Source organism: Alosa pseudoharengus, unplaced genomic scaffold (genome assembly GCF_046254945.1).
Source record: "Alosa pseudoharengus isolate Yale_2024_CS ecotype anadromous, Long Island Sound unplaced genomic scaffold, YU_APseudo_1.1 YU_APseudo_1.1_scf_14, whole genome shotgun sequence".
Lineage (NCBI taxonomy): Eukaryota > Metazoa > Chordata > Actinopteri > Clupeiformes > Clupeidae > Alosa > Alosa pseudoharengus.
The window spans coordinates 35035951-35050020 of record NW_027468609.1 but is presented as its reverse complement, the minus strand read 5'-3'; the positions used below and the strand labels follow the sequence as shown (position 1 = coordinate 35050020).

Below are 14070 nucleotides of genomic sequence, written 5' to 3'. Positions count from 1 at the left end.
TTCACAGATAACTGGTAACTTACTCAAGCATCTTGTTTTTAAGGGCTTGTACCTTTGGCGAAAGCCTCTGTCCATCCAAGTTGAAGAACACTTTCTGTATAACCTCAAATGTAGTTTTGAGTTCACAAGGGTATGAGAGGTTCAATGCGTAAATTAATCCAAACAACATAGCCGTTGCCACAGCCACACTCCTCAAAGAGCAGATGGTTTCAACACCTTCAATGATGACCCCGATGTCTTCTGGCTTATCGTCTGGTTCATGTCCTTCATGGCGAACAACGTAGATCCCCATTACTGTCTGCTCCATATCCTTTTTGGCTGCCAACCCATCACAGTCCTATGCAAGACCAATAAAAACAATTACTTATTTATAGAACTACAATGCTACCCACTCATTGCTTAGACTGTGCGGCCCAACAGTCTAATTTGCACCACCATAGTCTAAATATTGCCCAAATAATATTTAAACCATATCTGATGAGTATACGTGCTGATGTTTCAGTCTTTTATTTACATTAACTTTCATCACGGTCAGTTCAGGAATATTTTTCTTTAAAAACAATGGACATAAGGTTAAAGGAAACATTAGTGTTGGGTATAAGCCAAGACATGTGTGAACTAAGGTAAGTGCGTGTGTGTTGTGCTCAACTGTGGTTAAGATGTGTTACAAATGTCAGACCATTGACCAGCATGTGCAAGAGATGGCATGAGTGAGGCCAAGAATAAGTGTGTCAAGAGTATGTGTTAGAGAAAGTGTGTGTGTGACCAATTTAAAAGCAGTATGTGCTCACAGTGTATTCCTTGACAAGGTGTAATGGGTCCTCATTCAAGTAGACACAAAGCGCTTTGAGGATGCACTCCCTTCGGACGTCAATGCTGTTGTTCTGTTGGAAGCACAGGGACAAACAAAAAAACAATAAATACATGTTTATATTAGCATGACACCACAACAAAATGTATGCACAGAATAATGACTAAAAATAAAATTCAATATGATGGAACTGACTGAACAACCTCTGATACGGGTTGCATGATGGTTCGAATGGTTCGGCCAGGGACTCCACCTTTGCTGCGGAACATCTTCATCAAGCTGTCTGAGTACTTATCTAGCATGTTCAGAAACTTTAATTCCAGTGGGACTGTTGTGACTCGAGCAAACTCATTATTGATCTGTAAAAGTGCAAAGGAAACATAAAGAACCAAACTGAGTATTTAAATTCCAAAACATCTTGTAAACTGTTCAACAGGAAAACAAATTAAAATACAACTTACTTCTCTGACATTAAAGAGAGCTGGCCATCTTGTTTTAAACTCTGCTACCATCGGCTTCTCCTGGACCACTTCCTGCCTTCTGTATGAAAAGGTTCTCTCCATCTTCTCTCTGATTACTTTGTCATTGTTTCGTTTTTTGATCTCTGTCAAAATTGCAATTCGTTCATTCTCTAAACTGTCAGAGGTTTCTCCTTTTGGGTGTTGAGGACAGTAGTTAACTTCAGCTTTTCTGGGTTTCTTTATGTTTGAAGCAGCATGATGCTGACCTTGCCGTTTGTTCTTCAAAGAATTTATACTCACTTCAGAACACCCAACACTTCGAAGCTTTGTGCGCAAGTTTGCCATCTTGTACTTCAGGCTGATTTTCCACCCATAGCAGCCATTGAAAGAGCCCTGCTCTCTTAAGCAAGGGTGTTTGGCAATGAGTGCTTCAGCCACTGAATTAAGCTCAACATCGTTCGGATATGCTTTGAATTTTATGATCTCATCAGCGAGACTTTCAAGAATGTGCGATTTTAACTTGTGAGGAGGGCTAAGAAACGTTCCATTGGCAAGGTAATCAGCATTGGCTCTTTGGAGCAATATTTCAGAGTCATAGGAGAAGTATGGAATAGGGAATTCATGTGGCCACGGGGCAGATCTTGGTCCTTCAGGAGAAGATAAAATGACAGTGTCATCTGTGTCATCAGAATCTGATGGCTGGCTACTGCCCAAGCTTTCCTGGCCCTTTTCCTGGATGTGGCCTATAGTCTTGAAGATGACTTTTAAGGTTCCCTTGTCTTGAACATCCGCTACGGAAGTCAAAGTAATGAACTCACCGGCAAAATCATCATCCTGGTACTGTAAGCGAAAGTTTTCATCAAGCTTGAATGTTTCTGCAATGATTCTGGCGAGGTCTTCAGTGGAACCTGGTAATCCTTCTGGCAGTATCAACTTCCTTGAGTCATCATCGGTTAGAATTATTCGCAATTTCACCGGTTCAGTCATTGCCCTAATTCTCTAAAAGAGAAAGCAAATGCAATCACAGTAAAGAACTAAGTTATCAAATATCAAACATCAGGATTTTTTAGGGGGAAAACCCACCCCCCCCAAAAAACAAACTTACCCTCAGTTAGTTTCCAACTACAAAGGTCTGGATGGTCACGTCCTACTCAAGTTTGTTACCTATAGAAAGGCAAAATCAACACTAAGTTAATACCACTTCAAACCCAAAACCTTCATCTCCAATGTTAGAACATTTGGTGGCATTGACTTGTCTTGGTATATGCCTCCTCCTCCTCAACATGTACACATTGAAAGCATAAGCCAGGAGGAGCAGCAGGCATGCACACAAAAAAAGACACTCCTTAGAGTAAGTGTTTGTCGTTCTGATCACAAGCATTTCGAAGGAAAAGTGTTGGTATGCACTTGGCATTTTAGTTGATTTTGCTAGAGATGGAGAATGACAGTCCACAATTATTTCATTTAAAAGGACTAAAGGAACATACGTGTCAAATTCTTACCAATATCATACCTCCATGTTCAAAAAGGTTTCAATTTAATTTTTTTTTTCTTGATTGGGTCATTGCATATAATCTAGTTCAATATGTCCAAGTAAAACCATCAAATAATCTTAAAGCAACGGGTCTTGACAGAAAGTCTCACAAGGCAAAGAGGCTTTGCCGCAAGGTTTTGTGAAGACAGACAATTAAGAGAGCAAGCAACATGTAGACTGAAAGTTATCAGTTTCTTATGCAATTTTGGTGCAAACAGTAACTGAACTCAAAGCAAAGCGGCATGTAGCGGAAGCAACAAAAGCAGCGAGCCTAGGACAGTTGTAACAAGTTGTCCCTTGAAACACTTTAAGCAAAATACATAAGCCATCAGCTTAGTTGCCCGAGGTATGAACTTGACATACTTACTGTGCAGTTACTTACAGAGTTAAGGTCACTTATGGTCAATGTTAATGTATCTTTTCAAAGTCAGCATCCTGACAGCTCCAACCAAGTAACATACAAGTGGATAGTCATCCAGCAGCTCACCATGCTCAATAAAGACCAACTCGCTCACACTTGATGTATTTACCTCATATGCTCCAAAATGTTCTCTATACCAGCAACATAACTTCTTGCAAATGAAGCCCAGCTTGTCGGAAAAAATGCACATTTGCAGTATTTCAACAAATTCAGGAAGGCCTGCAAGTGAACCATGAGCAAGTATCATACCCTTTTTGTAACTAATTCCTTTGGCAGAGACCGACTTGGCTAGACTAACTTCTGTCACAGTTGGATATCTCTGAATGATTGTGTGAGCCATCTCCTTGTTCAGCACTTCAACTGGGAGGAGTGAAACATTAGTGACTTCAAATGACGTTCTCCTGAGACTGGATGAATGTAAGTTAAATGCAATCATAAGCTGGTGCTTTGTAGCGAGTGTAAGAGCTATATTTTTAAAACAATTAGTGTGACGGGCAAGCTGTTTAAAAAAACTATGCTTCGCCTCAAATCTCATAGTCCACATACACACAAGTGGTCCAAAGCATTGTATCAGGTATGGATAATGCTCCAAGAAGTGATGTTTAGGGCGTAGGTGAGTACTTGGAAAAAGCTCTTGATAGCGATCCCTGTGTTCACAAATCTTAAACTCCAGAAATGCTAGCGACTCATCAGAGTGTACTGGAGCTACCACTAACTCAACAATGTCTTTCAGGTTTAATAATATCGACCAAGCAGGTTCATCCTCTGGCACTAAGGCACCAATAATACATGGCAGTAACCTCAATAAATTCCAGTTTTCGTGTGCATTGCCACCTATGCTTTTCTTAGTCAAGAGATTGCGTGGTACAACGTGAGGCTTATTAGTTTTGTCACTCCACTTATACGGGAAGTTCAAAATCGAATGGTTCAGAAAATCCAGAGAAAAATATTTCTTTGATATCAACACAGATAAGCAACAGGCCAACTCTGTTGGTACGATACCTTCAAAGAGATCATGTGCTAGATCAGGGGGATAGCCTTTAGTAACATGAAAATGTGAAAGATGCTCAGTTAGAACACAAGCGTTCTTCACTCCAAAGCAATGCGTGGAGGTTTCCCTTGCACTCCTAACATGTTCTGCATGAAGCTGTTCTGTTCGAAGCCTGAAAGCACCAGAAGATACACTGAATGTTTGAATCTCTGTTCTCTTTGCTGTACAAAATCTGCATATGAAGTCACCTGAAAAACTTTCAACAAACCCACCTAACCCATGCGCAGCGAGATTGTCGGCCACAACACATTGTACAGCACCCTTTACACACTCACCAACAACAGAAACAAACACACCTTGTTCCTCTAAAACACGCAGATCGTGCAAAAGGGGTTCAAGCAGTTTCTCAAATCCAAAGGTCTTAATATCATCAGATTTGCAAAGTATTGCTAAATAAATTGAAGACAGTGCCGAGTTAGAGCAAGGAGGGAGATTACTTAGTATCCAGTACACTCCACAGAGTTTGTGCTTTTTGCGTGAGGTTCCAAGAGGGTTACACAATTCAAAGTCATCTATGTACAAAGTCAATGAGATCCTCAACTCCTCTTGAGACCAAAAACCATCTTGAGTGTAGAACAAACCATCTTTAAAGGACTTGAAATGTTGACCATAAGATCTAGCACTTGTGACTGAGATCTCCTGTTCAACTTTATTGTCAACCACCTGATCAAAAATGTGCTCCTTACTAAGTATCTGCTGTAAAGACTGCAACACTGGAATATACTGAAATGTCCTTTTCCTTCTAGCATCCAAAATGTACTCTACTGGTTCAACAACAGAGAAAGTTTCCTTGTAAAATTTTCTTCTTCTGAAGGCCGTTGCAAGCAACCCATTTTTCCCAAAAGACTGTCCAACAGGGTTACATTCACAAACAGCAACAGCAAGGGCTTTAATCACTGAGTCATTCACAGACTGATTATGTTTTTTTAAAACATCTGAGATAGTAGCTTGTGCAAGTGGCACCGTAGCAATTGTTAACAGAAAGTGTAGTGTCTCCACCAGTTCATCTACAGCTAAAGCAGGTACGTGCAATAGGATTTCCAACTTCAAAAGCAGACACCCTAACTTTTCCTTTACTACTTCAGAGAGGCTCTCGACAGATACAATGTTATGTTCATTATCTGATGGAGCATCTTCATCTGAGTGAGCATCAGGAGTTTCAAGTACATCAGCAGAGACTGATTCTACCCCTTCTTCAGAACCCTCAGGCCTATTATGTACAGTCACAACGCCTGGTTTAAAGTCGTTTAAGTCATGTGGACTGTGTTTTCTATGCTTATGAGAATAAAACGTACTATAAATGTTGGTCTCAAATGTACAGCCTACAAACACACAACAACAGGACTGACCATTTTTAAGATGGCCTCCGATATGTATGAAATAATCTTTCTCTGAGGAAAGCTCAGCAAAATCACACAACTGACAACTGTAGGTCACTAATTTTGTTGCCGTCTGTGAGGGTAATGAATGAGCTCGGTAAACATGGTTTTTCAAGCTATTCCATGTCTTGAAACTACATGGACAGCTGGCATAAGTGCACAGGTAACGGGGATTCCTACCATAATGACCATGGCATAATTTACAGTGTTGTAACAATTTATACCTGCTAGACTGTAGAGCGCCGCATTCCTTACAACACCACATGCAAACACCTAAAGAAAAATCTAGGAAAAGCACAGATTATATAAGCACAGTTTATCCACATACATGTATATTTTGTTACCAAAATAGATGTCAAAACAATCTCTAAAAACTTTAATCTCTAATATATCGATCACATTCATGAACAACATTGCTGAATCCAACTTACCACATGAGGAGTGGACTGAATGCCAGGCATGGCTTTGCTGCAACACTCGTAAAATCTGAAAGGGGTGGGGCACATTAATAATGATTTCAAAAGTAACTTTTGCTTCATTACCACATACTAATTAGCAAGATGAGTTCATTGGGTCAAATATAAAATATAATGATAGAATAAACACTTGACCATCACAAACGACACCAAAAATACATTTAACTGCTGCTGTTCACATCTCACTCACAATAAAGAAGGGGAGGCTGATGCCCAACGTGTTCAAACACTGTTAGCTGCTACCAAAAAAGCAGGGCAGAGACGTTATTTCAAGTGCCCAGATAGCATCCACCTGCTGCAATGCGTTTTTCATTAATTTCTGGATTAGTTATTCATTAAAGCAAAACGCCAGCGTTATCACAACCGTAGCAGCTAGTCTAAAAGAACGCCAGTCATGCCTAACCTAACTGGACGTGTAATATCACAGACACAAATTTAATTAATCGTATAACTGCCGTTTCTGTAAAGCTGCGTGAGTTTAACTACATTAGCAGCGTGAACACGGTTAGCCATCTGAACATGTGACTACTAACAAATCACACGAAATACTTGGAATATCATTCAAATACTCACTTGGGTCGAACTTTTGACAGTTTCGTACACAATTACGATCTACTTAGCACCAGCTATATATTCTACTTGCGGATGATAAAAGATGTAGGTTACTCACCAGTTAGCTTCGTTTCGTCGCTTCCAACGCACTTCCAACTCAGTTTACCAACGTCTCTGCAGCGTGACATGAGCGTGACTGATGATGTCACACGGTGATGTGAAGTGAGCATGCGCGAAAGATTTAATTGCATCAAATCACTTGTTATGTGTTTATTCAACAGAAATGAATTAAACTCCTCCAAATTTCCTGATATTTAATTTGGATTTAATTAAAACAACTATCTACATCTCTCTAATTAATCAGTTTTAGTTATTTAATCATGTTTCATTTATTTCTAACGAACAATACCCAGTTTTCATTTTTTTGAGTGTAGACTTACAAAGACATTTTACATTATTTAATCTATTGTTAGTGAAAGACCAGGTCATATAATTGCACCTAACATCCATATCATTCCAGATCTGCAAGGGTCTGATGTTTGCTTTCTTCTCACAGTAATAATATGAGTGCCTGTAGTTAGAGTGGTATTGCTGTCTGTGTGTAGCACAATAACTCTTTTTTCTGTCAGCATCTCTAGAATGAGTCAGAGGAGTTTTTGTTTTCCCTGGCTGGTCTTTGTGTCATCTCTGTGTGTGTGGAGACTGAGCCAACGCTAGTGTTCAAACCAGCAGTGGTTTTCACAAAGAAGTTGACCCCCCCCTCCTCCTCCCTCCCTCCCACCTTCGCCCAGTCCCACTAGCCCCCTTTATCCTGGGTTGTTTCTTTGTGGCTTTTTTCGAGTCAACATCACTTGTTATTCTACAGAGTCTAATATAAACTCTTGCGTCTGCTGCTGTGGTAGGTATGCTTTCTGTAGAATAACACATCCACGTGCATGAACTGTACTAACCAAACCACGTGTCAGTCTGGTCATGTACGCAATTTACATGATGGCCTGAAAACCTGGGTTGAGTGATAGTAGTGGATATTGGGTAACTCATTTCTTGTGAGAATTCAAGTGTGTGTGTGTGTGTGTGTGTGTGTGCGTATGTGCATGCGTGCGTGTGTGTGTGTGCGTGTGTGTGTGTGTGAGAGAGAGCCCATGTTCTAATAGCATCTCTCCCCATGTAGAGGAACAAAAGGGAAGGACATTAACACCATCAAGTCCCTGAGGGTTCTGCGTGTGCTGCGACCACTGAAGACCATTAAACGGTTGCCCAAACTCAAGGTACACAGCAACACACAGAGACTTCCTGTCCTCTCCTCATACTCTCCTCTGGGTATCCCCAGATCAGTTACAGGGTTTAAGAGTTCAGGTGGGCACCCATCACTGCCAGAGAATTGTCATGTTGATTCATTTCCTGTGTTCATGTCATTCTGTGTCAATTAGTTTCATGTGTTTGGGCCACTAAGGCCATTTTAAGAATAAAAAAAGACATTATTCTTATTCAGGTATGGGCAACTCTCTCTCTCTCTCTCTCTCTCTCACACACACACACACACACACACACACACACACACACACACACACACACACACACTTCTCACCCTTCTCCTGCATGCGTGGTAGTTACTTCCTGACAGCTTTGCCAAATCCAATCAGCCAGAGTGAAAGGCCATCCCACCTCACCCAGCGTTCTGGTGGAGCCACGCCACAGTCCGTCATGCCACCCCCCTGAGTGCCACCCCATCTCTGGGGCCACAAGCTGAGGAACGAGCACATGCAAATCCCTACCGCATATGTCTCTTACACTTAGCATCACCATTCATCAATCCCAGACCAGACAGACATAAACAATCTGACAAAAGATGATTGCGCAGGCAGGCTAAAGTAATGGAGTCACAGAGAGTGTGTGTGTTTGTTTTTGTGTGTGTGTGTGTGTGGGGGGGGGGTTGGGGGTAGACAGGAGGTTATTAAGAGTGATCATTAAGGCAGGTGCAGTAGTAACAGAGAGAAATAGAGAAACTCCGTCATCGTTGATCATGGGAACTGTGACTGCCAGAGATGACTCTGAGCATACACACACACACACACAGAGAGAGAGAGAGAGAGAGAGAGAGAACATGACTGTGCCTCTGGCTGATTGGTGATCAAATTACACACATGGCCTCACAAACAAATTCAGCTTTTGTCAACATGTGCGCGTGCATGTGTGTGTGTTGCTTGTTGCGTTTTGCCATTTAATTATGAAAAAAGTCATCATCTCTGGTTTGTGACAGTGATGGAAAACATGAACTTGCGTCATTAACTATTTGCATGGATAGGCTTACAGGTTCTTTTTTATGTGCAGTAGGGGTCTTATGATTACTTTGTATTCTAAGATACAGTATGTATTATAGATCAATGTGTATCTGAATCTTTCTTATTTGAGTGTTTTTTGTTTGTTTGTTTTGTATGTATTTTATTTAGTTTTGTTCATATTTTATGTTTAAACATACAATACATTTGTGTACAATGTATGTGTGTAAGAGATTGAGTGTGTTTGTATTTGTGATCGTGTCATTTGCAGTGATTCCTAAATGTTGACGTGTGTGTATTTTCCCAGGCTGTGTTTGACTGTGTGGTGAACTCTCTGAAGAACGTGCTCAACATCCTGATAGTCTACATCCTCTTCATGTTCATCTTCGCTGTCATCGCTGTGCAGCTCTTCAAGGGCAAGTTCTTCTACTGCACCGACGAATCCAAGACCCTGGAGAAGGACTGCAGGTAGGACACCTTTGCACATGCTGATCACAACATACACAAACACATACACACACACACACGTGTGCGTGCACAGACAAACACACACACACACACACACACACACACACACACACACACACACACACACACACACACACACACACACACACACACACACACACACACACACACACACACACACACACACACACACACACACACACACACACACACACACACACATGCAGTGTGCCTATAAGTAAGTAGTTGCATATATCCAGACACAGCCCAGACCTGATCAAGTGTGTGTGTTTGTTCAGGGGCAAGTTTTTGGAATATGACCGGGACAAGGTGGAAGCCAAGGACCGAGAGTGGAAGAAGTACGACTTCCACTATGACAACGTCCTCTGGGCCTTTCTCACACTCTTCACCGTGTCCACTGGAGAGGGATGGCCAATGTGAGTCTGACAAATACACATACACACTCACTCACACACACACACACACACACACACACACACACACACACACACACACACACACACATTCAAAGCGGTTGGTTTGGTGTTTGTTTGGTGTGTGTGTGTGTGTGCGTGTGTGTGTGCATGTGTGTGCATGTGTGTGCATGTGTGTGTGTGTTCTGTTCAGGCCAGTTTTTGGCATCACTGTCTGTTGTCTGGCTTTTCTGGATGAACCTAACAGCAGGACACATGCTCTGCTCCAGATGGCACCCAGTGAGAGAGAGGAGAGAGCAGAGCAGAGCAGAGCAGAGCAGAGCAGAGCAGAAAGGCCACTGCTGAGTGAAAAGGCCCATCTGAAGAGGCGTGTGGCCTCTGGGCATGTTTCTTTCATAACCTCCCCATCCTCCACCTCATCTTTCCACACACATGGAACACATACAGTATATACGCTACTCTACACACTACCATACACACACACACATACACACACACACACACACACACACACACACGCATGTACACACATACACTAGAGAGAGAGAGAGAGAGATGTACAACCACAACCTTGTGTCTTCTTCGGGGCCATCATGAGCCTCTGCTAACGCAAGCGTCTCTGCTCAGGGTCACTGATTCACTTGGCCAGTTCCCGTTTTAGATGTTTTTGAGTCCTCAGATATCACATGCATCCCCCACCCCCATCACACAGCCATCTATATATTTCATTTCAATGGCAGAAGTGCTTTCAGGTCCTCACACTAATGACTCATGTGGGGGGTTGCGAACAGAGGCAGAGTCCAGTTGTCCAGTCGATGGCACTGACCAGAAGACAAATTAAACAATGGTGGGGTCAGACCCATTACTGGGTCTGCTGTTAAGAACTCATTTATATATCTTTCATCTGCCAGAGAAGAGGGAATGGTGGTGGTGTGCATGTCTATGTGTGATGATTGTGAGTGTTCTGCTAAAAGTGACCACTGCCCAATATTTGTACAGTTTAGTTACATTACATTACATTTGGCTGACGCATTTTTAGCCAAAGCGACTAACAACATGGTAAACAGTTTAAGTTTAGAGCAATTCTCAACAATATTAGGACAATTTAAAAAAACATTAGAGTACAGTAAGAATAAGTGCATCAGTGAGTGCTGTTTTTAACAGTTACGTGTCAGTTTAAGACGGCTGGTGAGTGCTAGGATCAGCAAGACTTGTTGTAAGTGTTGCTATGAGAGGAGATGTTCTCTAAAGAGCTGGGTCTTCAGGAGTTTTTTGAAAATGGAGAGGGATGTCCCTGCCCTTGTAGGAACTGGCAGTGTGTTCCACCAGCGAGGAACAACAGATGAGAAAAGTTTTGATTGGCCTGAGCGTACCGGAGGTAGAGCTAGACGTCGTTCGTCTGAGGAGCGCAGCGGTCTGGAGGTAGCGTATGTCTGTATGAAGGCATTCAAGTAGGTGGGAGCAGAACCGGAGACTACTTTGTAGGCAAGCGTTAGAGCCTTGAATTTGATGCGGGCCGCCATAGGTAGCCAATGTAGCTGGATGAGTAGCGGGGTAACATGTGCCCTCTTGGGTTGGTTGTAGACCAGGCGCGCTGCCGCGTTCTGGATCATCTGAAGTGGTTTCACTGCGCAGGCTGGGAGACCTGTCAGGAGGGCGTTGCAGTAGTCGAGTCGTGAGATGACTATTGCCTGAACCAGAAGTTGGGTGGCATCTTGAGTTAAGTAAGTCCTGATTTTCCGTATATTGTAGAGTGCGAAACGGCATGACCGGGCGACTGAGGCAACATGATCTGAGAAGTTTAGTTGGTTGTCGAGAACAACTCCTAGATTTCTTGCAGTCCTGGTAGGTGAAACAGACAGAGAGTCAAATTTGATGTTGATGTCGTGGTGTATGGTAGGTTTAGCTGGGAGGACCAGCAGTTCAGTCTTTGAGAGGTTCAGCTGGAGGTGGTGTGCCTTCATCCATGTAGCTATGTCTGAGAGGCAATCCGAGATCCGTGCTGAAACCAAGGGGTCATCAGGTGGAAAGGACAGATAGAGCTGTGTGTCGTCTGCATAGCAGTGGTATGAGAAGCCATGCGAACGGATAATCTGTCCCAAGGAGGTGGTGTAGATAGCAAAGAGAAGGGGGCCCAGTACTGAGCCCTGGGGGACCCCTGTGGTGAGATGGTGAGGTGCAGATAGCTGACCAAGCCATGATACGTTAAACGAGCGTCCTGTGAGGTAGGATTCAAACCAGGAGAGAGCAGAACCGGAGATTCCCATGTTAGCGAGTATAGAGAGAAGGATGCGGTGATTAACCGTGTCAAAGGCAGCCGATAAGTCAAGCAGAATGAGTACTGATGACCGAGCGGTCGCCCTGGCTTCTTTTAAGGCTTCTGTTACAGACAGCAGAGCCGTTTCGGTAGAGTGGCCGCTTTTGAACCCAGACTGATTTGGATCCAGAAGGTTGTTCTGTGAAAGGAAGTCAGAGACCTGTTTGGAGACTGCTCGTTCAATGCCTTTGGATAAGAAAGGCAGGAGTGAGACAGGGCGGTAGTTCTCGACTTGAGCAGGGTTGAGAGAAGCTTTCTTAAGTAACGGTGTTACCCGGGCCGTTTTGAACGCTGTTGGAAATGTGCCGGAGGTTAGCGATGCATTGATCACGTGTGTGATAGCTGGTGCGATGGTCGGGCTGATGGACTGAAGTAGGCTCGTAGGTATAGGGTCCAGCGAGCATGTGGTAGGACGGCTGCATGTCAGGAGTCTAGATACTTCATTCTCGGAGAGAGGCGTGAATGCTGAAAAAGATGATCTAGCAGTCCCTAGAGGTTGTAGGAGTGCGGTATCTGAGTCCGATGCGTTGAGTGGGCATGTAGAGAATTGACCGCTGATTGCCGCCACTTTGTTTGTAAAAAATGAGGCGAGGGTATCTGCAGTAAGGCTGGATGGAGGAGGAGGCATCTGAGGGTTGAGTAGCGATTTGAAGGTTGAAAAAAGTTTTCGAGTGTCTGTAGCACTGTTGATTTTGTCATTGTAGAAAGCCGTCTTAGCAGCGGTGATGCTGGCTGAGAAGGAGGCCAGGAGTGTCTGGTAGTTTTTGAGGTCATCAGTTAGTTTGGATTTGTGCCATTTCCTCTCCGCGGCTCTGAGTCTGGTGCGCTGCGATCGGAGGGTATCATTTAGCCATGGATGAGAGTGTTTGGATCGAGCTGGCCTTGTGGTAAGAGGGCATAGCTCGTCTAGACACAAGCTCAGTGTGGAGCAGAGCGAGTCTGTGGCCTCATTAACCTCCAGAGAGGAGAAGGTGTTGAGTGGAGGTAGACCGGAGGCAACCACAGAGGAAAAGTGCGTTGGAGACAGGTTCCGGATGTTGCGGCGGAACGTGACCATCGGCTGAGGAGCCGGAGGCTGTTCTGTCAGACTGACGTTGAACCGGATGAAGAAGTGGTCAGAAAGATGGAGAGGCGTCACCGTGAGGGTGTCTGTGCTGCAGTTCCGAGTGAAGATCAAGTCAAGCTCTTTGCCAGCTTTGTGTGTCGGTGGGCTTTGAACCAGTTTGAGGTCGAAGGAGTGGATCAGGGCCAGAAAGTCCGCTGAGCCTGGGGCATCTAAGTGGATGTTGATATCGCCGAGAAGAAGAAGCGGACAGTCATGCTCAGGGATGGAGGACAGCAGAGTGTCAAGTTCATCCAAAAAGTCGCCTAGTTGGCCTGGAGGGCGGTAGATGACCAGCACGTAGAGTTTTGCTGGGGCGATCACTGTGATGGCATGGAATTCGAATGAGACATATTTGTTTGAAGGTAGTAGCGGGGTGAATTTCCATTTGTTGGAGATCAGCAGGCCTGCCCCACCTCCTCGTCCAGATGGACGAGGGGTGTGGGATAGTGTAAGGTTAGTGGAGAGGGCAGCCGGGGTGGCTGTGTTCTCTGGTTTGATCCAAGTCTCAGTGAGAGCAAGGAGTTCCAACGAAAGATGGTTGGCATAGCCAGCTATGAAGTCCGTTTTGTTGACTGCGGATTGACAGTTCCACAAGCCCATGGAGAAAGAGGTTTCTGTAGGTGAGGACCGTTTAAGTTGCTGTAGGTTAAGGCGATTTCTGCCCCTTTTGGCATGATGCCGTTTTCTGCGATGGCCGGTGATAACAGATATGGTGGAATGGCACATTTTTGCCTTTGTCGGCGCCTGTGCTCGGTGAACTTGCACAGGTAAACTTGCTTGTC

General features: G+C 43.8%; 1 protein-coding gene across 1 annotated transcript in view; it reads left to right on the top strand.

The window, feature by feature from the left end:
• cacna1bb (calcium channel, voltage-dependent, N type, alpha 1B subunit, b) overlaps window positions 1-14070 on the top strand; it is a 173789-nt gene that overhangs the window by 117581 nt on the left and 42138 nt on the right. Inside the window, exons 29-31 of the mRNA XM_076284803.1 lie at window positions 7857-7953; window positions 9272-9432; window positions 9732-9869. Of these exons, the coding sequence (XP_076140918.1) occupies window positions 7857-7953; window positions 9272-9432; window positions 9732-9869 (396 nt within the window). The remainder of the gene's footprint in view (window positions 1-7856; window positions 7954-9271; window positions 9433-9731; window positions 9870-14070) is intronic.